This window comes from Oryza sativa, chromosome 11 (genome assembly GCF_034140825.1).
Source record: "Oryza sativa Japonica Group chromosome 11, ASM3414082v1".
Lineage (NCBI taxonomy): Eukaryota > Viridiplantae > Streptophyta > Magnoliopsida > Poales > Poaceae > Oryza > Oryza sativa.
This window is the reverse complement of record NC_089045.1, coordinates 22,876,476-22,901,387: the sequence shown is the minus strand read 5'-3', so window position 1 is coordinate 22,901,387 and position 24,912 is coordinate 22,876,476. Positions and strand designations below refer to the sequence as shown.

At 40.1% G+C, this 24,912-nt stretch overlaps 1 protein-coding gene and 1 long non-coding RNA gene across 3 annotated transcripts; one reads left to right on the top strand and one right to left on the bottom strand.

The window, feature by feature from the left end:
* Positions 1 to 428: 428 nt before the first annotated feature.
* On the top strand, positions 429 to 2,441 carry LOC107279435 (uncharacterized). Its single transcript, XR_003239273.2, has 5 exons — positions 429 to 594; positions 683 to 817; positions 1,070 to 1,242; positions 1,914 to 2,019; positions 2,139 to 2,441. It is a non-coding gene; the product is annotated as an uncharacterized lncRNA (long non-coding RNA).
* A 4,653-nt stretch (positions 2,442 to 7,094) lies between these two features.
* Positions 7,095 to 24,411, bottom strand: LOC4350734 (achilleol B synthase-like). Of its 2 annotated transcripts, XM_015762121.3 has the most exons (18): positions 24,094 to 24,358; positions 23,508 to 23,708; positions 23,327 to 23,416; positions 22,565 to 22,753; positions 21,792 to 21,876; positions 21,032 to 21,198; positions 19,500 to 19,688; positions 17,970 to 18,083; positions 14,695 to 14,817; positions 14,484 to 14,606; positions 13,908 to 14,006; positions 12,343 to 12,399; positions 12,003 to 12,049; positions 11,746 to 11,889; positions 11,468 to 11,645; positions 10,787 to 10,867; positions 10,622 to 10,705; positions 7,095 to 7,439 (listed from the first exon to the last, which is right to left on the bottom strand). In XM_015762121.3, the coding sequence occupies exons 1-18, from the start codon at positions 24,289 to 24,291 to the stop codon at positions 7,320 to 7,322; spliced, it is 2,289 nt and encodes a 762-aa protein (XP_015617607.1). In that variant the 5' UTR covers positions 24,292 to 24,358; the 3' UTR covers positions 7,095 to 7,319. The 2 variants fall into 2 exon arrangements, with proteins under 2 accessions (XP_015617607.1, XP_025877094.1); XM_026021309.2 differs by lacking the exon at positions 14,695 to 14,817 and having other exon boundaries at positions 24,094 to 24,411.
* Positions 24,412 to 24,912: the final 501 nt, after the last annotated feature.

Genomic DNA, 24,912 nt, shown 5'->3' with positions numbered 1-24,912 from the left:
GTACAGAGTTAACCACTACAAACGAGAAAAGAAGAAATGATATACAGCATAAAAGAAAAAAAAACATACTGCATATATACGTACTACGTACTACTGGAAAAAAAACATTGTTTTTCAAACTGGATTTTCACTTGCTCTGTATTTTTTATGACGGCGTTAAATATTTAGTTAAACTACCGAAAGAAAACAATGATTTAAATTAGATTTTCTATTATACTTTCTTTGGATTTTTTTTAATTTTAGTGAAGGTGGTAGTATAAGAAAAATATATTACTTCATAAAACATGCACACCCCAAAATAGATCTATAATATAATATAAAATATCAAATGAACGTATCATCTATACTAGCGTAAAAAAAGGAGGAGTTTTGCCTTCCAATCCTACAGGTGAAATCAAATCCAACGACCCGTGATCACCTTACAATCCAATGGCTCAGATCACTCCCCAACGTCCCACGCGGCCACGCAACGTCCCTTGCGAACTCTAGCGTCTTCCTCTCAAGCGCCGCCGCAGTCGTGTTGCCTCCTGATCATCCGCCGCCAGATCGCCGTCTTTGCTGTCCTCTTAGGTGCAGCCGCTGCGCACACCCACGGTGCGCACCTCCCTTCCCCGGTTCCCCAGCCCAGTGCTGCCCCCCTCCCTTCACCGTGCAAAACCCTAAGCGCCGCCACTACAAGCAGGTACCTTTGCCGCCAGGAGATCGCCCTCATGTCACCTCGCTGCCGTCTCACCAGATCATCGACGCACCGCCTCGCCATACCGGTCCGGCGTCGACTCTGCACACGCTTCAGGTCTACCACGACAACTCTTTCAAGGTAGTCCCAGCATATTGAAGGTAGTACCATTATGAACTTTCTCATGCCATGGCTAACTATCGGCCTATCATTGTAGCATTATATATATCTATATATGTTGGTGTTCACTTACAATTTCATGCCTCTTTGATAATCTTGGTAATATTCTGGTCATATCTCCACCTGCGCAAAATTTCCAAATCCTGATGGTCAATTGGTTACCATGCACTATATATGAATCGATATGGAATGATGCATGCTTTATTGTTGCAGTTAATTTCAACAGAGTAAAACGGAAGGAGTGATGGATTCTCTACGCCTTGCAAAGTTGCAAGTGCAATATGAAATGCTGGGGATACGACATTTCAGATTCATGCTTCAAGTGATCACCATATGCTGATAAGCTGAGAGTATGCTCAAATGATCAGCCAGACCTTCTCTTAGAGGTAATTCAATCATGGATACTTTCTATTTTTCTCTGCAAGTTCACTTGCAATATATTAGTAAGCAAATTATATATATTGCAAAGTATAGGAGCCATTGTCATTTTTGTTATATATGGCTTCCATCACCCCATTGATTACTGGCCAAGACATGGTATATGTTTTTTCCATGTAGATTGAGAGGGAAAATACATTGTGACTCATGATGTTTTTAAGGTCCAAATTAACATTTCAAATTATACTGTGGCTTCTGACCCTGTAGATCAAAATTATTGCAGTTGCATTATGCCATTAGATGATTTCAGAAATTCCTGAACATTGCATAATTCACTCAATTGACTTAACGTTGCCTCTGCTTTAGCTTGTCCATGCCATGCTTTGTTTGGATAGCTCCAAAGATATATTTGCTATTGATCAGAATCAAAATAAAACTCACAAAGTTTAGAGCTTGTATGATATATGGGAGTCCTTTGTTTATATCTCTCGAATGTTCACTCTGATATAATCATGCAAATTGGAGGGTATGTGTGTAAGCGCCAGTTCGATTATTGTATTTACCCAAAAATAATGATTGCTGTATACTTGCATATTAGGTTGTGCAATGCATACTCTTTCAGATGTTGTACTGCAACTGCACAAATCTTGATCTTTTTTTGTCCCTGTATTTTCACCAGGTTTCACTTGATGAGGAAATGAGTTTATAGATGTGTAGAGAATCTGAAAAAGATATTTGGGAAGAGATGGTAGGTGCATTTAAAACAATGGCAAGGAGCCAAGGAGGTAATTTCTGTCGTGCGTTATGAATTAGAATTAGCGATCTGTACTACTGTCTACACTGCAGGCACGTTTTCCATTTCTTGATGAGAATGTGATCAAAACGACTTTATTGGAAATACCAGGTTCAGAGGTTGCTTAACTTGATGAACCTATTGGAAAGGGTGACAAAGATTTCAGCAGGTTTTTACTTGTTTTGAGCTTAATCCATATGGGAACTGTTACAGTAAACTGAAATTCGCATTTGTAATTCACATGTAAACCATTGTCATGACAGTGAAACTACTGGCCATTTTGCTGGTATAGTGATATTAGGGCCATACATGAATTATAGTTCAGTCTTTTTTTATAAACTTTGGCGATGAAGTTTAGATCTCTTCCTGTTACTGTATTGAAGCTACAATCATTTCAAAAATTTTGGATCTCAATTCTTTTTCTGATGGTAGCAGTATACATGTCATTTTGCTGGTTTTTTTTTCTTTTTTTTTTTTTTGCTTTAAGGGGATCAGGGCAGGACAGAAGGAACACTATGACCATGTCCCCATGGCCCATGTCCATGTACGCATCAAGCTCCTAAGTGATAATCTGATTGCCTGCTGATCCCAGGCGCCGGTGGAATCAACCTTGACCCATCAATGATGGTCATCCCCCATTGACGATCACATGGTCCACAGAGATCATGGTGTCTTGGACACCATCATTATTTCTGACGGTTTAAGCTTTGTCTCCACAATTTTTTATCTCTGTATTTGCTTCTGATGGTTTATACTTCAGAGTTCGGAACTGAATGTTCATACTCTAGATGATCATGTACTTGAAATTTTGCACATTTGGTACTGAATCTGCACTAAAGTGGGTTTCTTGATTTGGTTAGGTACATTGTATAAGCTAGGTTCGCATTTTGTACAATTGATTAAAGAATATGGTTTGTCTATTTGCGTAGCTTCAAATGAATGATGTTTAACGCTATTCTGTCTGTAAATCTACAGAGCAATATATTTGATTGAATTTAGTTTAGCCTTTTCGTGCATTGCACGTGCATTGTTACTGGCCATCCATGGAATTAAATGTGTTGTAGAAACTGGCAAGTGTCAATTCAGAGTGACCATTTAGGATTCCATGGTGTGCATGCTTTCTTGTGGCATACTGGTCTTAGGAGTTCAAATAGAGTTTTAGTGCATAGATTAAAGTGAGATAAAAGTTTATGCCTGAATATATAATTTGGTCATCTTAATTCATTTTCAGGAATGTTAATATGTATTTATGTTTCCTTTTTTCTCATAAAATAAAACTCACCGCAGAGAATGTATGGAGCATAAATATGTTCTTTCTAACAGAAGTTTTGAGTACTTATTTTTGTGCAGCTTTCTTAAACTAGCTAGCCCTAGAATGATCCTGTTTGTTGAATCGGCTGTAAAGATGGAGGGCATCTAGGTAAAAGATGAAAAATTTATCAAATGCATCGTCTACTCTGATTGTATATTCGTAAACTATTGTCCTTTCTAGGGAGTAATTTGGGTAAATTCAGCTGAGGGAATAGGAAAATTCTCCATTTCCTTCAAATTATTATGTTTTACGGCAATGAGAAAATAAGATCAATTGTTATTCTCCTGTAAGAAATTAATTTGTTCTTCTGTAAGAAAAGAATGCTCCGATAGTTATTCTCTTTACTACTTACTATATCACTTCTAGCTGACAATCATTTAAATTTAGATCACAAATGTTTGTTTACGGAAGTAGCAGCAGCGCAATGTATGAATTTTAGTTGGCAATTTCGTACCTTTTGCGAATATTTTTTTTACCTTTGTTGGTCAGAAAATTGTAATTGAACACAAGATTTTATAGATTTCACTGACCAAATTGTCATCTTAGGATAACCTATAAAATTTTGTTCTCCATTCGTAATTGTTTGTTAGTTATATATTGCCAACATGTGCCTTGCACGTGCACGATAACTAGTTTCACACTACAATTGTTGAGTATAGATAGATTTTATTTGCATCAATGGGCCTACATTGATAGTTCAAGATGAAATAATGAGTAATTAAAAAAATTACTCAGGACATTTGTCATAAACACCTATAAAAAAATGTATTGTTTAAAAATATATCACATTTTTTTCTCGCAAAATAAAGTCAGGATTTTAGCCGTTAATGACTCAATCTATGCTTTTGATTTGTACATATTTTTTAAGTGTATAAGTAATAAATGTAAGGTTGATTTCTAAAGTACTTATTGGATTGGTCTCCGAACCATTAAACTGTTGGTGTTTTACAAATACTTTCTATACATATATATATATATATATATATATATATATATATATATATATATATATATATATATATATATATATATATATATGTTTGTAATATTTAATACTTAATTAATCTTGCGTTGATGACCTACATCGTTTTTCATGCCTTGCCTAAGTTCAACCAATTAGATCGAATGTAGCCTAAGTAGGAGATAGATTAGATTATTTACTAAAAAATTTAAAATTAAAGAATCAAGTTAACTACATTATTAAAAGATTCTGCCTAAGCTCAACCAATTAGATCGAATGTAGCCTAAGTAGGAGATAAATTAGATTATTTACTATAAAATTTAAAATTAAAGAATCAAGTTAACTTCATTATTAAAAGATTCATTACTTTGGATCATATATATTTTACGGACTAGCTTTTGTTCACTAATTCATACATTTTTAAGAAAAAAGCAAATAAGTTTTGACGTCTTTCTCGCTATTTCTTAGATATTAAACTAAAATAGAAACAATCAATAATATTGGATTTTTTTTTAAGAAACACGACACGCGCACAGCCTGCTCCTTTGAGTACCTCTAAAAGACTGAGCCAACACATTTTGAGAATGACGATGTCACCACAGGCGTCTCGCTGTTGACGGGTACGCCACCTACCATTGAAAGAATATTTAGCCGTAAATGCGAGCACCCGTATCAAGTCTAGGACTTAAACCAGGTAGACAAGTTACACCACAAGAAACCTAACCAATTGATCTGTGCTCACTTCACAATAACATTGGATAATAAAACAACCATAATTTTTAAGCTACATAACTGGAATACTTTTATGCCTTTTAAACCGGTGAACAATTTGTTATAACTGTTAGATCTATCTTATATAAAAGTTAAGCATGTATTTATGGTACATGATATTTCCAAAATATTACTACGCAATTATATTTCGTCATTATCATATTCATATTAGGTTGCATGGAGCCTCTCACCCACCCTACATGAAATGTTCATAAATGGATCACCTCTCAAACTATATCAATCATATTAGCTTCTATAAACCCATACATTTAGTGGAGCTTCATGTCTCACCCAATTCATCTTTAATTGAACTGTTATAGATATGTAATTAAAAAACACCTTACTTTACTTTTGTTGACATGTTTTCAAAAAAAAAATATGTTTACCTTATTTTCAAATGATAAAGAAGATTATAAATAATTGCTTATAGATATTACTTAAATATGATATAATATAAAACTAATAGGTTACTAACTTAGCAATTAATGCTGATGAAAATAATTTATGTACAAATCATGGCAGATGTTTTCCGTTTAATATTTCGCTCTTATACTTATCTCAAACTTAGCATAGGACGCATGCCCGCGCATTCGCGCGGGCTACCTTCCTAGTTGATAGAACAAACATCGTCCTCCCATTTTTGCGTGCGGGCATCTTAAGAGCACTACGCGCGAAAATACTCTCCCTTCTTTTACCCTCTCAACACTTCAAAAATTTCATCCTCATATCCTCCCTCAACCTCTCTCACCTCCTTATCCTTATCCTCACCTCCAACTGTCTCTCCTCTCTCACGTGGCAGTAGGCGGGTGGCTCGGCAGCGGGCGATGGCGGGAGGAGTGGGGCCCCGCCGCCGACAACGACGACGAGGTGACCGGGAGCGGCGCCGTTGGCCCCGCGAATCCGCGCCGCCCCCGCCGACGAGGACGAGGAGGTGGCCGGAGCAGAGGCGAACGGCGGCCATCGAGCTACAGCGGCAACTAGGGTTTCGATTTTTTCGCAATTTTTATTTTCTTTTATGGTTTTTTATTTTCGCGTGCGGGTGACATAAGCACCAGCATGCCAAAAAAGAAGTCTGAATACCTGATGGATAATTTGCCCGCAACTATAACTATTTTCTCTCTTGCCCAGGCTTTCATTCTTTACACATAGAACATTATCGTTGTGTCCTACTCCGAACTATGTCATGCTCGTGCAACAACGAGTCAGACCAGATGCTACAGTAAAATCGATCTATTAATTGCGTTGATCCGCTGTGCTACTCGCATGAACAGTGACTGATCCGTGGGTTGCCATGCTGAAAGCTCTATCCAGCTTCCAAGCAGCCTTGATATTTTTTTCGTTCTAAAATTTAGCTATTTTTGGAGTTCAAATTTATTCAAAATATAACTATTTTCTTTACCTGTTTGGCTATTTCTTTATCTCAACCAATCACATCGTTATTTATTTAATTTTTTATCTACTTTCTTTTTTAACCGACCATGGTTTTTTACCAGTCAATTCCACCTATTTTTCAGTTCATCTGAAAATCTCTAAAAACAAAATATTTATATTTTGAAACAGATGAAGTAGGATCATTGTTTTGCCAAAAGCAAGCCGTATCAAGGACACGCACACTGTAGTGCAGCAATGGCCATAAATAGATATGCCAGCAAAGCCCATATACCATCAAAAGAAACATTCATTTGACATTTCTTAGTACAACAATATGCAAATATCCTGAACAGTCTCCAAGGCTTAGTTCTTTCCTCCACTTTCCCAACTTCTACCTCTTGATTTTCACACGCACGCTTTTAAAACTACCAAACGGTATGTTTTTTTAAAAAAATATTCTATAAGAAAATTGCTTTAAAAAATATTAACTTATTTTTCAATTTTTAGCTAATACTTAACTAATCATATCCAAATCCACCGCTTTGTTTTGCGTGTTCTCATTGGACCTTACAAGTGCAATTCTAAAAGAGCCCAAAACTCACAATAACAAAGGCTGCAACCATCTGTGCCCACCTTCTGAAGGCATATCTCCTTTTTTTTCCCCGATAAATTTATTTAAGAGAGTTCATCTTCATGGACACAAATACAATAACAATAACATGTTTAAGTTACACTCTCTTCATATACTTTCCCTAAGGAATTATGATTGCCAGTCTTGACAATACAACATCAGGTTGGATTGCATACACACACTATATAAGATATTCCAGCCATGCCATCGCCCATCGACCCCTTCATTTATCACCATATGCCATGCTCATGCACGCCTCGTGGAGTGAAGATGACGACAGTACTCTCCAAGAGCCCAGATAGGGAATAAGTTGCGGTAGTTGGGGTAATTAAAGAAGAGGCATGCATTGAAGGCTCCAACATGTTCCTAATTAAGAGCAGGTACAATAGCATGCTATAAACTAGTTGCAAACATATTTTAAAAAGATAAATAAGGAGAGAGATGGACAGCGGGCTACAGATTTGTAGCCAGCTGTAGCACGGACTCTAAGACACAGTGTGTGTATGACAGATGGGACCATGTATTAATAGTGTAGTATGTAACTATTGAATGAATGAGCTATTAAATTAGCTATAGATGAATTGGAGCTGGTAGTTAGCTACACTATTAAACTTGCTCTAACATCAGCAGCACAAGCAACACAAGAGATAAACCTTTAATGGTCATATACCAACATTATCTAAAGTTCCAAACACATGTAACGCTGAAACATCTTAGTTCAGAGCACCCTAGGAGTTTGGTGATTTAATTAGGTACGTTCTTTTTCAAGTCTCCAGAGCAACCACTTGAACATGGGATTGTATGTCCTAAAATCCTTGCACAGAAGGTACCATATGGTTGTTCATTTCCTAACTACAGCCAAACAAAATAATCTCATAGAAGCCCTATATTTGTCTAATGTGAATGTTTGCCACCCTAATGTGGCTCTGCTCGCTAATGGAGGTTCCCAATCGGAACAGTATGCACGGAAAACGGAGCGGTCTATTAGCACGTGATTAATTAAGTTTTAGCTATTTTTTTTCAAAAAGGATCAATATGACTTTTTTTAAGTAACTTTTGTAGAAAAACTTTTTTTACAAAAAAACACACCGTTTAGCAGTTTAGGAAGCGTGCGCGCAAAAAACAAGGCAAAGAGAGTTGGGAATGAGCACTTACGAACAGAGGCTATGTATGGTGGCTTGGGGATTCTTAGTTTGGAATATACGTGTTGGGCTCTTAGGAGGTGTTTGGATCCAGGGACTAAACTTTAGTCCCTGTCATATCTAATATTTAGCCACTAATTTGGTCAGATAAATGGTTGCAGGGTAGGGCCACTTCAGAGTTCGCCCCTAGCTTGTTCAAGTTGATTGCTAAGAAGGTTGTAAAACGACATACAGTGGCTCAAGCATTGGATAGTCAAACATGGATCACATATATAAAAGGAGTTCATTATGCAGGTGATTAGGGACTATCTTCCGATCTGGGATTTATTGTGCTTGGGGTAAACTTGCAACAACATGATCCACTGGATCAGCACCGTTGGAGGTCATCAGGATTTCGTTTATACTCTAGCAAATCAGCATATGAGATTCTCTTTGTCAGGGACTATCAGATTAATTTGCTCCATAGAGGAGGATTTGGAAAAGTTGTCACCCCTGAAGTGCAAACTTCGTCTGTGGTTCACGGTAAACAATCGCCGTTGGACGGGCAATCGCCTGTCCAAGCGAGGATTGCCACACCCGGCTGCCTGCCCTTTTTGTGATCAAGCTGAGGAGATTGTGCAACTTATTTTGTCACTTGCATTTTTAGCCAGCGGGTGTGGTCATTGGTCCTTCACAGATTAGGTTTCATTGGCCTCACGGCTCACGCCAACCCATGACACACGCCATTTCTCAAGCTGGTGGTCTATGCCAGTGAAAGACACCCACAAAGAAAGAAAAAAAGAAAGAAAGAAAGGGCTAAACTCGCTTATAATTTTGGTGGCATGGGAAATTTGAAAACACAAGAATGGTTGTGTTTTCAATGGTTCAATTCCAAATATGTCAAATGAGGCTTCAATAAGTAGCATATGAAGGCGCTCTTTGGTGCTTAGCAGGAGCTTTTAAGCTCTAAGAGGTGTTGGCTAGGTCGATAGCCCTTGCGGCTTTAAGTGGACTTGTTTAGTGTCTTTTAGTTTTTTAATGTGTGTTAGTGTTTAGGGTCGGGAGTTTCCGGACTCCCCTCCCTGTGTGTAAATTCTTCTTTCTTATTAATGAAATGTTGTGTATATCTTCCGTGTGTTAAAAAAAAGGTCCTGCTCCAGGGAGCCCTAATCAGAGAAAGGGGATGAGAGAACAAAGAAGATGGGAAATATCTATCAGATTCCCAAAACCAAATTGAATCCCTAACTTTAAATAGCTCGATTGTACAGAGCTGGCCAACCTCCTAACAAACAAAATTTATCTCTAAACACAAGTATAATGTAAAGTTTGATCGATGTAGCCATCCCATGTATTGACCATAGTTAATATCAGAGAAGGGGGATCATGTTCTGCGCGTACGCGCCGGCAAAGGAGGCGGCACGCACTTTGGAGGCCCTAATAGCGCTTAGCGCTTTGCTAATGGCGCTTAGCGTAGTTTTTTTTCTGGTTTTTCTTTTTGGATAAAAATTTGCCATGCATCTGTTTCTTCCCTTTGTTTAGTTGACTAAAACAAACTTCCAACTCATATTTATTCCGGATTTAAAAACTTTCAAGTCTAGATTTGAACTCAGATTAAAAAATTTTCAAGTCAAGATTTGAATATTTTCAACTTAAAATTTAAAATTATCAATCAGATTTTGAAACTTTCAAAATCATGATTTGAAAATTTTCAAGTCAGATTTGAAAAAATTCAGGTCAAGATTTGAAAACTTTCAACTCGAATTTAAAAACTTTCAACTAAAGATTTTGAAAACTTTCAACTCAGATTTAAAAACTTTCATCTCAAATTCAAAAATATTCAACTTAAAATTTGAAAACTTTCATCTCAAATCTTAAAAACTTTCAACTATTTAAGTCAAGATTTGAAAACTTTCAAGTCAAATTTAAAACTTTCATCTCAGACTAAAAAATGTTTAACTCAAATTTGAAAACTTTCATCTCAAAACTTAAAAACTTTCAACTCAAATCTTAAAAATTTTCAGCTCAAATTCAAAATTTTCAGAAAAAAATAAAGATGAAAGATTCAATTTCTAAAATAAAAAAGAGAAAAAATCGGCACAAAATATTTACGGCCTCCCACGACGGAAAAAAATAGAAAAAGGAAAAAAAAAGGGAAGAGATGGCTACGCGATGGCGTGGGTCTTACATGGGCCAGGAATGTGCGCCGCTTACGCTAATAGCGCGTACGTGCTAATTAGCAATCGCGTCAGAGAAGCTGGGTGAATTAAACCCCATTCATGCCATATGATACATCGTATATATATCTTTAAATTTTTATTCTGTCCTTCATTCCATAAAATTATTGCTCAGACTAAAATGAACTCAGTTCTCCACGAACGATACAAAACATAACCCCAGAATCCCAGCAAAACTTAAATGCGAACTTACTTGTTGGGGGAACTCTCCTGTTTCCAACTGCATATTGATTAATTCTTTTGCAGCACGATGCAGTGGTGCTGGATCCCGCTCCATCTGACATCCAAATGGTTATAGAGATCATTCGATAAAAAGGTCATTCCTATCAGAATTGAATTGAAAATAAACAAAACACACCTGTCCTGCACAAATTAAAGCTAACATTGCCCAGGCAGTATTCACTGCATGAGCTTGATCATCTTTAATGTTTACGTAAACCTGTTTGGTATCATAAAAAATAAAAATCAGTGACGAAATCTTCCAAATGGATTTATAAAAATTTGCACCAGTCCAACTTCTTCCCTCATAAGATTTCTTCCAAATGGAAGCAACTCTTGTTGCAAATGAAAAGGAATAACTCCAACATGCACAACAGATCAAATGGATGAGCTTGTCTATGTTCAAGCCCCAAACTCAGCAGGGTGCTTAGGCTATATTCTTCCTCCTCATTTCCCAACTCACCTCTCTTTTTTCACGCGCACATTTTTCAAACTGCTAAACGGTGTATCTTTTTGCAATAGTTTTATATACGAAAGTTACTTTAAAAAATCATATTAATCTATTTTTTTAAAAAAATAGTTAATATTTAATTAATTATACGCTAATAAGCCACTAGGGTTGTGAGTGTTCGCTCCACAATACCTTCCGTAAAGGCCAGGAGTACTCCTTTAAAAAACTATGGTAATCAACCCACCGCTATGTATCCTATATGCCAATTATCATAAAACTTGCAACAAAACGAGCAATATATGTTTATTCAACCACAAAAATTCAAAAGGAATGATCTAGCGAGCTAGAGATTAAAAAAAAAAAACCTACCTTAGTAATATTAGAGACATAACTTTCTCCCCACCCACCAGTATCGAGCTGCTTTGATAATATAAAGTCGCATGCTTTCCTGATGGAAGAACTATTCTCATATGTTCTTCCAGCAGCAATTAACCCTTTTACTGAAAGAAAGGCCCCATAGGTGAAACACACACCCCAAGTGCCTAGCCTGCCAAATAACCAAGTTATTGTGTTACAAATTGTTAAAATAGAAGAGAAAAATTATCCAAAGACAGAAAGTCAGTATATGTGGTGCTCTTGTTACAAACCATGAACCATCTTCGCCTTGTGTGCTCTCAATAAACATCGCTGCGTTTCTGACACATTTTTCTATCTCTTTAATACGGTAACTAGGGTGTAGTTGTTTGAACAGCACCAGAGCTTGAAGCACAGAGGAGGTGCATTCTGGAAATCTGCCAATTCATATGGTATAAAGTGATCAGTTACGCCAGGAGTTATTTCTACAAAGGGAAAAGGGTGTTAATTATTAGGATTTTCTAAGCACAATGATGCGCTCAGCACTTACGGATAATCAACCACTATGTTTGGAAAACTCTCACAAGGACTGAGAACCTAGGTTATATAAAAAAAACATGTCAGGACTACAAATCGCATGGCCATAAGAAACATACTGGTGATTGACTAGTTCTTCAATATAAGTGTACTGAAACATACAAGATGTGCTGAATAAGTTTCACAAATTTGAAGTGCATGAATCATGCTGGTGTTATTTTAACATCATAAATTAGATTGATCGTGTCATGATGTAGGCACAGGCATGGAGTTTTCGTGATGTTATTTATAAAGTTGTTGCTGGTGTTATTTATAAAGCATATCAATCAGGGCATTAGTGTGCAGAAACTCACCTCTATCCAAGTATAAGTTCTTTTACATTCATATGTAGAAAGGGTACCATCTTTGTTCTGCAAGGAGAAATGAACACATTAACCAGATGATTTTCACATATTAAAACCATGGCAGCGAGAGAGAAGGGAACTATATGCATGGCAGAGTTACAATCACCATTTTTAGGATTTTTGACATTTTGGTTACATAAAGTTGGCAACAAGTTGCGTAGGTTATGAGCTTGGATTTTTTTTAAACGGAAAACAGCACGAGAATGCCTTTTCATTGAATAGAGCAGGAGAAAATACAACCCCTAAGGGTAAAGCGAAAAAAGAGAGAGGTCACCGTAAGCTATACAAAATGCGGGACGAACTCGCGCAATCGTTTAGCCCCTGCTAGAGCCCAAAGGCTAGCCTCTTCTTTGATTTTCGTTAGGAGGAAGCTCGTTGCCACCTATTTGTGGTCGAAAATCCGCCGATTTCTCTCTTTCCAAATTTTCCAGACAATTAGCAGGATGAGGGATTGAAGTCCCTTTTTTGGGACATTGGGCATATTTGCTAGGTTCTCCTACCGCTGTTGGACTGACTGGGCTTCCTCCCATTGGGCCGGCTCCATTTGCTGATAGCCCACCCATCTAGCAACGAAATGCCAAATCCTCTTGGTGTATCTACACGTGGCGATAAGATACAAGGCCGTCTCAACTTCACAACGGCAGAGAGGGCATTGGCCGTTGTTTTGCCAACCCCTGATCGCAAGCCGGTTGGATGTCCAGACTCTATTCTGGATGATGAGCCAAGTATGGAATTTGCATTTCCCTGGTGCCCAAACTTTCCAAATCAAGGAATTGAGACTTGGGCTAGGCGCCCCACAGCACTGCACGCATGGTAGGCCGAGGAGGCCATGTAACGCCCGTTACTTGTGAATTTCCAAGCAGTCTGGTCCGGTTCTTCATTGTCTAAGTGCACATTCTGAACCGCTTCCCACAGGGTAACTAGCTAGTCAACGAGGTTGACTATGATAGGTGAGTTTGCTTCGAGGGTCAGATCTTGTACCCAGGCATCATCCTCCTTTTCTTGGCGTAGGGACTTTCCTTTGTTTTTGGAAATCGCGTAGACCAGCGGCATGAGGTCTTTTGGTCTGCGCCCATCGATCCATGCAGAGTCCTAGAAGCGTGTCGTGTTCTCATCACCGACAGTTATTTTTGTTGATGCGGCGAAGAGATCCCTGTCAATTTCGTTGCAAGGCATCTCCAATCCCACCCACGGTTTTGTCGGGTCTTTCCATTCATGCCACAATCATCGCAGCCTTAATCCCCTTGTGAATTTGGTTTAGAACTCCCAGGCTGGTAAGGTCAATTGGAGCTTGGATTTGGGTTTCACAGCTGCACTCATACTGAGTTCCAGAAAAGGCTATTAGCATATCACACCCCATTGTTTGGTGTGTAAGATTCTTTTAACCTATCTTCGCTTAGTACAACTAATAACAGTAAACAAAACCATAATTTTTCACATAATAATGAATTGGGGCTAGTCTGCAAGGAAACTACAAGATCATGTTTAATAGCTGTGCTTAAATAATTCCATACCACGAAAGATAGGAGGCAATCAACAGCATCATGCAGCCTTTCTATTTCAATTGGATCCCCGACCACGTTGCTAGAGATCTTTTCCAGTAACAGTACAGCCTGGAAATGAGATTATGTAAGATTTCAAGAGTAGACAAAATAAAAATTTATGCAGAACTGGCAACAGATCGTGATCAATTTTTTGTATAAGCATGAGCTTCTTGGGTGTGCTATCACTGATTAAGACTAGGTTAATACGATAGTACAACCTCCGTCCCAAAATATAACAACTTTTAACCATTAGGATTTGTTCTAAAATATAACAACTTCTCCACCAACATTCTTTTCCCAACCAATCACAACACTCCACCATTCACTTTTCCCACCTATCTCCACTATTCATCCAATTACAACCCTCCACCATTCACTTCTACCTACTTTCTTAATAACTGTGTCCAACTCTAAAACTTTTTATATTCTAGGATGGAGGGAGTAGTACTTATTTGACCGTTTCAAGGATTAATTAATTATTTGCCTCCCTTGTTTCAATGGTGCATTAGTAAAAAAAAAAAGAAGAAGAAGAAAGAACATAATGACCTTCAGCGCTTCTGCTGTAGTGTCAGACACAGCCCATCCATTGTCTGCTGACGAAAGAGTCCATGAACCCTTTGATCTATGGCGATGCCAGTAACTTTGGTCACCAGGATGATTCCTCATAATCTTCAAGAAAGAACATGCAATTTATGTTGGATCACCTTATGCACTAGTTAATTTATAAATTTAAATTATTAAAGTATAGACTCTGAACCTGTGAATTTTTCATGAACTCGTGGGCTCTCCTAACAGTTGAACCATACTCATTTACAAGATCAGTAGCACAAAACGCTTGAATTATAAATGCTGTTTCCCAGCTCTGGCAACCATCATATATCTATCATTCAGATAAAAATCTGTCACAGTTTTTTTCTGTTTCCTCATTAGATAAAACTAGGAAGCTAGCCCACGCATCTGTGCGGACATGTATCAAATACTGTGTCTGTGTAGGAAACATATATATAATGGCAGAATATCAACCGGATAACACCTACAGCACTTCAAAATAATTATTTCTCCATAAATTTTCTTCATCAACATTGCTGGTATAAATTGTCAAGTTGTTTGTTAGCTTTAAACTATCCAGTATTTACTTCATACCTATAAGAAATTAATTATAATATTTTTCATTATCTTGAAAGGAGGTTGACTTAGTTTGTTTAAAACAAATGTCTAACAAATTAAGTGCAAATTTAAAATAAGGTGCTTTTCCTTTTAAGTTGAATGTTTAGATGCTCTATTTTGTAACAAATCCTAAAAAATTATTATCAATAAATGTGTTTTATTTATACCATAGAGCTGCCCCTCCTTCTAATTGGTTCATATACTCACGTAATTTTTACATTTATATATATATATATATATATATATGTGTGTGTGTGTGTGAGTGAATAAAGAAAAGAGATCAACATACCTTGTTTTTTTATATACTTAATTTGTAGTTTTTATTTAAAGTCCTAAAATATAAATACAATAGTAATAAATATAACTTTTAAATTAACCAACTACTTATTGTCTTAATTTGGATTATATATGTAATAATATGTGGAGAAATTCATAATGCGACGGTATATGGTATAGAATAGATTGAAGGATATTAGTATGCAAACACTTAAAAAATGGTGATGGCTAGAATAGGCAATGTTTGTTCCAATTAAAGTGAAAAGTAAAAACTTTTTTTATGGTATTTTCTCCAATTAGGTAATTGACCAAAAATGAAAAAAAAACACACACACTTCCACTTCCATCCCTGTCGCCGACGGTGATCAAAGCCATTCAAGCCACCACCGTTTTGTCTCCAAGTCCAGCAGCAAGAATGACGTCGTTACGCTGCAGCAGCGCACGTGTGCTCACTGTCACCTCCGAGCGCAATGGCGGCCATCGATTGCCGCCCGCCGCCGTCCAAGCCCATCATTACGCGCCTCGGCAAGGACGCCGCCACCTCTAGGGATGTAAGCGGGGCGGATAAGCGGTTTTTTTAGCCCGCTTATCTCACTTCTGGTTTATTTTTTCTTTAAGTTTTTTTACTACCATGTGAAAATTGAACTAGCAAGCGGGTTTTATGCGGGTAGCGAGACTATCCACTTGCATCCCTAGCCACCTCGCTGTACACCATCTCGGTCAGCGGCGGCAGTGCGCCGCTCATCGTCAACCTTGCCGGCCAGCTGCTCTGGTCGACGTGCCTGTCAGCGCACCGCATCATCCCCTACAGCTCCAACGTATATAAGGTCGCGGATCAGACCGGAGCCGGGTTTTAATCTCAACCAAATCAACGGCTTGGAATATTGGATCCACTGAGTTAAATAAAAATTAAGGGATGGATTTTATTAACGCCACATGTCAGTTTGAGAGTGTTTTGAGGATTGCCACATGGCAGCGTTATATCGTTTTAAGAAAGTTTAATGGACTTTTAGTATAGGAAAATGTACGAATTACCCCCGTATCAATCGCGGTCGTCCGAATTACCCCCCTGAACCACAAAACCGGATATTCTTCACCCCCAACTATATAAACCGGACGAATTACCCCCCTCGACCACATCCGAGGTGGTTTTGCTCTACGTGACATACGCGTGGCAGTCCAGTCAGCATTCTATATATATATAAAATGTGGGACCCACCTGTCATACGCTCACTCTCTCTCACTCTTCCTCTCTCTCTTCTGTCTCTCACTCTCGTCACTCTTCCTCTCTCTCTCACGGTCAAAGGCAGGCGGGAGCAGCGGCTGAGGGCGGCGGGCGGCGGAGGCGACACCGGCGGCGGGCGGCGGGCGGGGGCGGAGGCGGCTGGGGGCGGCGGGAGCGGAGGCGAGGCCGTAGGCGGGCGCCGAGGCCATGGCTGGCGGGCGTGGAGGCGAGGCCAGCGGTGGGCGGCGGGCAACGGGCGGAGGCGGCTAGGGGCGACAGGCGCGGAGCCGAGGCCGGAGGCGGGCGCCGAGGCCGCGGCTGGCAGGCGCGGAGGCGAGGCCTGCGGTGGGCGGCGGGCGGTTGGCGGCGGGCAGGGGTGGAGGCGGAGGCGGGTGGCGGGCGCGGAGGCGGCGGCGGGCGGCGGGCGTGGAGGCGGCTGCGGGTGGCGGGCGAGGCGCGGAGGCCTGCGGCGTAAGGGAGCGCGCGGGGCGGGCGGTGGACGGCGGACGCCGTCGCGCGGGGGCGCGGGACGCGGAGGTGGGAGTGGCCGCGAAATGGTGCTCGACGGCGCGCGCAATGGTGCTCGACGCGGAGGTGAGAATGTCCGAATGTGGTCACCGCCGGCAGCGAAATGGTGCTCGACGGCGTGCGCATCACGAAGCTCTGTGTGTCCTACCATGCCGACCCCGGCGGCAATGGAGACGGTGCGGCACGGCGACGACGGCTCGTCCCTTCGCCGACGAGGAGCTGCCGGCGACCTCGGATGGCTCCACCGCGCAGGACCACGACGACGACGACGCTGGAGCCGCCGCGGGCTGCCGTGCTTGCCGAGAGAGGGAGAGAGAGAGGGGAAGAGGGGGGAGAGAGAGTGTGTATATGACAAGTGGGCCCCACTATGTTTTAAAAATAAAAATGCTGACTGGACTGCCACGCGTACGCCACGTAGACCAAAACCACCACGAATTGGATCGAGGGGGGTAATTCGTCCAGTTTGTATAGCTAGGGGTGAAGAATGTCCGGTTTTGTGGTTAGGGGGGTAATTCGGACGACCGTGATAGTTCGGGGGGGTAATTCGTACTTTTTCTTTTAGTATATAATAGATAGATAGATAGATAACAACACTAGATTGTACTTTAGCCGCTAAAATATTTGACATTGGCAGTATTAGGATTAGTACTCCCAATGTCAATTATTATTTACTAGAGGGAGTAATAGGATTATAGGACAATTTAATTTTTCTAGATGAAACATATTTTTCCAACTTAGAGTAGTACCAGCAGGAAACAGATTGATCATGTTAGCCTCACTTCCACACGGAATTAGTCCCTTAATTATGCATAAAAGATGCAAAAGTTAATAATAACCTGTGCCTTCATGCCATCTTCTGAAAGCCACAGGAAATCAGGTATCCTTGCAAGATGCCGCTTGAATGAATCTGAATTTGGATCTTCCACCCAGCAGCAGACCATGTTAAGAGCCTGTGTATTGTTAAGGACAGAAGAAGTATGACATACCCTTGGCTGGGAATCAAAACTAACAATCAATTATAATGACATTTGCCACATAATGCATAGATCATAAAGGGGAAATATTCCAGCCACATACATATATACTCCCTCCATTCTAATATATAAGATGTATTAGCTTTTTTACATGCTCTCTAGCATTATACTTCAAAGAGTAAAATACACCAGCGGTCCTTAAACTTGTCGGGAGGTTTCACTTAAGTCCACGAACTTCCAAAGTGCACGTCGAGGTCCCTAAACTTGGTTTATGGTATCATCCCGGTCCAAAACCGCGTTTGACCGTGAGCTTGTCTACGTGGCACGCCACATGGACGATGACATGGAATTTTTTCTCCCTTTTTTTCTCCCTTGTTTTTTGGACCCGCCGACCGTCTCCACGTGCCCCAGCCTAGCCCCCCACCCCCGCCGCCGCCGCCAACGACGACGACGAAGCCCGAGAGCCTACCTGTGGAGATGGACTCCGAGCCCGAGCTCAATGCGCTACCTCTGCCTCCACTTCTTGCCCTGCCAGAGCCGCAAGCAAACGGTACAGCGAGGCCGTGGAACCTGCGGCAACGGACGCGGCGGTGCCCAGCCGCCTCCATATCATGGGCGGCGGCGGTGCCCGTGCCGTCCTCGTACCGACGCCGGAAGCGCGCGCCGTTCTTGGTGGCGCTCACCCCGGAGGAGATCGAGGAGGACATCTATGCGCCGTCGTCCCCCTCCCTCCCGTCAGCGCCACTATCCTCCCCAAGTCGCCGCCGTCCCCCTCCCTCCCGTCAGCGCCGCTGTCCTCCCTCCCGTTGTGCGCTCGCCTCCGGCACGGCGGCTCGGCGAGTGGAGCGGAGGCTGATGGAGAAGGAGATGGAGGCGTGGCTGTGGAGCTCACGGTACAGCGGCCGCCAGAGAGAAAAAAAAAGAAGGGAGAAAAAAGAAGAAGAGAGAGAAAAAGAAGGAAGGAGGGAGAAAAAAATAAAAAATTTCATGTCATCATCCACGTGGCGTGCCACGTAGGCAAGACCACGGTCAAACGAGACTTTGGACCGAGATGATACAATAAACCAAGTTTAGAGACCTCGATGTGCGTTTTATAAGTTCGTGGACCTAAGTGTAACTTGACAATAAGTTTAAGGACCGCTGTTGTATTTTACTCTACTTTAAATATCATTGATTTCTTTCATAATATATTATAAAAAACTACAAAATTAACATCATATATATGAAAGTATTTTTCAAATACGAAGAATATAGTGATATTACATGCATAATACTTAAAAACACATAATTTTGTTAGTTCAATCATTAGTCAGAATTTTCTAATGTTGTTTTTTTTGTTTTTTTTTTTTTTTGCCCTGAAAGCAAGGTCGGTCGCCTATATTTCAAATTTACCTTGTTGACAGGACATAGGCAGAGGTACTGTGAGTTTTCATCTTCGTAATGGATATGCTCCATGAGTCTATCCAAAGCTCTCTCCCTCAGCTTGTTCATCGGCCTGCTGCCTAGCACCGGCTCCACCCACTTGTAGAGCGAAGTCCACACCACATTCTGCAGCAGCGTGCGCGGGCAGACCAAATCCTCCTGCCATCACCAATAGTGTAGTATACACACTTCAACAGGCAGACACACAGAGAGAGAAGAAACCCAATAAAGCAAGGCCTAGTTACAGACTAAGAGCATCCCCAGCAGATGCTCTATCCAATCTTCCATCTCAAATATAGCACATGGGAGGAGAAAATCAGGCTCCAGTAGATGCGCCATCCGAGCCTCCAAAGATAACGCATGCGCTATTCCGGAGAAAGAATCGGCAGATTTGGAGTTTCTCTCTCCTAACGCCATCCCGTAACCGCCGCATCCATCTGGTTCTCCCGCCCCAATCCGGATCAAGGCATGGAGGAGCGAAGGTAGAGAATATGCGCAGCGCTGCACGCCATGCCGTCGTCGCCGGCGAACCGCGCTCCGGCCAGATCCAGCCGCTCCTGTCGCTCCGCTGCTCGCGCCGCCCCTCCGCTCCCGCCGTCGGCCAGCCGCTTGCGCTGCTCGCCTCTCCTCCGCGCGGCGGCTCGCATCGCCCCGCAGCCCGCGCCGCCCTCCGCCCCCACCGCCTTTCGTACCCACCGCCCTCCACCCCCGACCGCTGGCGGCGCCCCTCGCCCCTCCGCTCGCGTTGCTCCGCCGCTGGAGAAGAGAGGACTGGAGAAGAGAGAAAGAGGAGAGCTCGAGAGGACTGGAGAAGAAAGAGAAAGAGAGAAGTAAGAGAAAGGTGAAAAAAAGAAAAAATAATATAAATGGATGGTAGTTGAAAGATACTAATAAAATATAGGATAATAAAATATAGGATGATATGATATAGAGAACGTAATATAAATGATCCGTTGGAGTGAGGAGGAATATAAAGGAGGAATCTTTTTTGGATGGCCATCTATATAGGCATATGGAGGATCAAATTTGGATGAGTTGTTAAGGCCTTGTTCAGTTCTCAAATTTTTTTTTCCCAAAAACGTTACATTGAATCTTTGGACATATGGAGCATTAAATTTAGATAAAATGAAAAACTAATTACACAGTTTGCATGGAAATCGTGAAACGAATCTATTGAGCCTAATTAGACCATGATTAGCTATAAGTGTTACAGTAACCCACGTGTACTAATGATGGATTAATTAGTCTTAATAAATTCGTCTCGCGGTTTCCAGACGAGATATGAAACTAGTTTTTTCATTCGTGTCCGAAAACCTCTTTCGATATCTAGTTAAACGTTCGATGTGACACCCAAAAAATTTTCTAAAGTCAGGTTCAATTCTTTTGAAGGGATCATTTCATTTTCCTCGTTCGAGTGTCTGATTACATTCTTCAACTATAGCCCGAGTCCGATTTACTCCCTCAACTTCCAAAAAAAAAAAAGGCCAATATTTATTTGTTACCTTGGAGCATGCGTTGCAGGCTTGGGCCCAGTCAATGGTGTGGTAGGGGTCCGTGTATATCTCCTCTCGCAGCGCCAGTATGGTTGGCGTGATGGGCCCCACGAACTTCTTGCCGTACAGATAGGCCATCGGCACGTACACCACGCGGGTCGGGCCCCAGAATTTGCCTGCAGATAAATAATTATGGCTCGTTAATTTTGCTATCATTTTTAACCTTATCTAATTTTTTTTACAAAGTTAAAAAAAATGGCTACATTTAATTTGTTGCCAAATTTTAATAAGTACATATAAAATCTTACCAAAATTTGACAACCTTGCTAAAATTTTGACAACCTTACTAAAATTTAGTAATGCTAAAACTTGGTAAGGTTAAAAATAGTAGCAAAGTGAACAAGTCTTTAGATTCATAACAAAAATAACGAAATATTATATTAAAGTTTCAGTCCCATGTTGACATTAAATTGTTGTATATACTGCTGTGTTTGGTATAGTGCTTCCTTCAATTTTTTAAAATATGACGTTGCTCACCTTTAATATAATATTTAATTATTCACTTCTTAAAAATTGTGTAAATATAAAAAAAATAGGTCATGCTTAGAGTACCTCTAATGATAAACTAAATTCCAACAAAGTAAATAATACATATAGTTTTCAAAAATATGAATGGTTAAATATCATATTTAAAGATTAAATATTATATTTAAAAGTTGTTAACGTTATATATTTAAAAATAAATGTAGTACAACTGTGCAATACATGCCTGGATGAAACGGAAGGAATTGTGGAGCAAGCCATAACTCGGGGAAGATGGGGTTGTTTCCTGACCACTCATACACTCCAATTATCTGCGATGAATCCAAACTTAAGTTGATCAAAATTAATTTAACTTCTTACTACTACATACTCAGAAGATGCCACGGTTTCTATATATATAATGCTCTGAACGGTTTGAACTGGCTACCGCCGTGCTACGCAACTGTAGTAAATAGTTGTAGAGCTATGCTGGCACCCAACTGACTTTGGCTTACTTCTTTTCATCAACTTCCTCATTTTTCGTTAATATGCTTTCCGAAGAGTTAAATGATATGTTTTATGTTAAAATTTCTATATAGAATTTTCTAAATCAAATAAATCTAAATTTTAAATTTATAATAGTTAATACATAATTAATCATGCGTTAATAATCTGTCCCGTTTTCCAATCCACGAACAGCTCCAATCAAAATGCTGGATCGAACTGTGCCTTAGCATGCCCTGAAAGTTTTGTTAAATATTAGGTACCAATACTGATATATAATAAGCCGTATAGCGTATTAGCTAAAAAATTAATAATTTATAGGTAAAACTTTTATATATATGTCATTAGTGATGTAAAAGTATATCTAAAAATAAAAATTAATAAAAAAACTTCAAAATCAATTTCAAAATCTAGTTTTAAAATTTGAATTTTAACGGCGGCTAATTTTATATAGGCAAACGATAAGAACCTTAATTGGTTGGCAAGATGTACTGATAATTAATCTAACATACATACCGACAGACATATCTTTCCCCATTGCGGAACAAGGGTGGCGCCACCATGTGATATGATCCAGGCGTGTCCTCTAGCTAATTGCTCATTGCTTGGCTCCTCGCCGATAAGTCTCAGGGTGACATAGTTTAAGCATGTGGCAAACATCGTGCTTGATCCCAAGATTAGCATGCCCCATCCCCCGTCCTCGTTCTGCACATGTAAATATAAAAAATGCAATGTTTCTGTACAACAATATTTAATTATTACTCCTTCCAATTATAAATATTTAATATTAATAAGATCTGGTCGAACTGACTACAATAATTTCTCAAATACTTAGTTTAAAAAAAATTATATGAGTAGATTGACCTAGAAAATTATACCACAATATCATAAATTTATTATATTTTATAAACTCATTTTAACATAAAACTGGTAGTCAAATTAAGTTTCAAAAGTTTTTGATCGAAACTTGTCCTATGCGTCAAACATTTATGCCTAGAGGGGTACATCAAAACTATATGTGCATATTGTTTTGTTTGAGCAAATTATTCGTGAGTTGATCAATTAGCACTTTCTGCATGTGTAGAATTAAGTAAATTAAGTATAACTGTCGTTCCAAACTATAGCAATATCTGGATGGAGGGAGCTAGAACTATCTTTTCTAATAAAAATCTATTAAAGCCATGAAGGCATGCGCATGGGTATATTTCTGAGTCCGCCTATATATATATAGCATTTTTTTTTAAGATGATGGACCTATATATATAAATAAATAAAAACCTGATGGTTATAGATGTAGCGACATATCTCCCTCCGGTGTTCTGATGATATGACAGTGTCCAGTGATCCAGTGGCATACAAAGAAAATATCTGCATACAGAAACTAGGTCACTAGAAATTAATCTCGAAATAATTGAACATGAATATTAATATTAATTAGCCAAAAAAATCAAATTAATACCAAGACAGGCATGATGAATATAGCACCACTGAGGTCGCCAGGCCAGTGGCCATCATCTGCTTGCAGAGAGGAGAACTCATCGAGAGCTCGCCTCAAGGAAGCCATCACAGTTTCTTCAGTCACCTGCTCCTTCTCGCCAAGCTTATTGACGGCCGGTGGAATACGATCACCACGGCGTTGGTGATTGTTTTCTCTTGCAAACTGCAACAAGATCATATCTCAGATGGTCAAACTAACATCGAATCGATCAAATGAAGCTAGCTAACAGTGATCCTGTTTCAAATTACATAAATTTCAGTTCAAATTAACACTATTAACTATATACTCCCTCCGGGCTGATAATACTTATCGTTTTAAAACAGAGTGAGATCAAACTTTAAAATATTTGATTATAAATCATTTTTAAAATATTTATTTTCCAAGTACGGTGAAAAGTACTTTAATAAAATCATAAAATCATATATTTGTTAACACTTTTATACATATTATAATGCGAATTATTTGGTCAAAATTGTTTTCTGTAGATGACCGTGTCCTTCTCCAAAGCGACAATTATTATCAAGCCGGAGGAGCACACAACACATACCTGCATGCGCATGAGGAGATCGGCGGACTCCGGGCGGCGGAGGCGGTGGTCGGTGAAGTCGCGGCGCACCCTCTCGACGTTGGCTCGGTCCTCCGGCGTGCCGTGGTCGGGGTCGAACTCCCACACCGCTCGCCCGGCGAAGCCGTTCGTCGACCGCAACAAAGCGCCGCCGCCCTGGGCCACCTTCAGCCTCCACATGATGTTCGCGATCGAGCACCAGCTAAGCTAGAGCCAACCAACGTACCGGACAAGGAGACAATGCAAAGACGACGACCAGCTATATCCAGTATATATACTGGCTGCCTTTTTATTAGAGCTACTGTGGGGGGCTTAACTACAGTATTTATTACAATACCAAACTGTGCCACTCTTCAAATAACACTTTTGGATTTGTTGTTACATATTTAGCAGACGGGAGAGATAAGACTATTTCTTAAATTTTTTTCTGCCACTTTAACTAACGTGGCACAACACGTTGACATGTCAGCGTGGTGTACACTAATATCTCTATCTCTAGCAGTTGGACTATCGGTATTAATTACTAGCAAATACTTCGTACTACTATATATTGAGGTGGTTGTGTCCAACGGTCCCAGACATGTAGTCCTAGTGATTGTGAATTTCAGACGTGACACTAATAAAAAGACACAATATATCTAGTGATTGGACTACCGGTATTAATTATAGCAAGTATTGAGGTGGTTGTGTCCAACGGTCCCGGATATGTATTAGAGCACCCCAACAGTTCATCCAAATTTGATCATCCATATGCACAAATAGATGGCCGTTTAAAAGGATTACTCCTTCGTATCCATTTTC

Excerpts from the sequence above, each read along its gene's own strand:
- LOC4350734 (XM_015762121.3), bottom strand. The coding sequence starts at position 24,291 with ATGTGGAGGCTGAAGGTGGCCCAGGGCGGCGGCGCTTTGTTGCGGTCG. Across the intron at positions 23,417-23,507 it reads TATTCATCATGCCTGTCTTG|ATATTTTCTTTGTATGCCAC; the intron begins GTATTAATTTGA and ends TTCTGTATGCAG. Across the intron at positions 22,754-23,326 it reads GCTACATCTATAACCATCAG|AACGAGGACGGGGGATGGGG; the intron begins GTTTTTATTTAT and ends TTACATGTGCAG.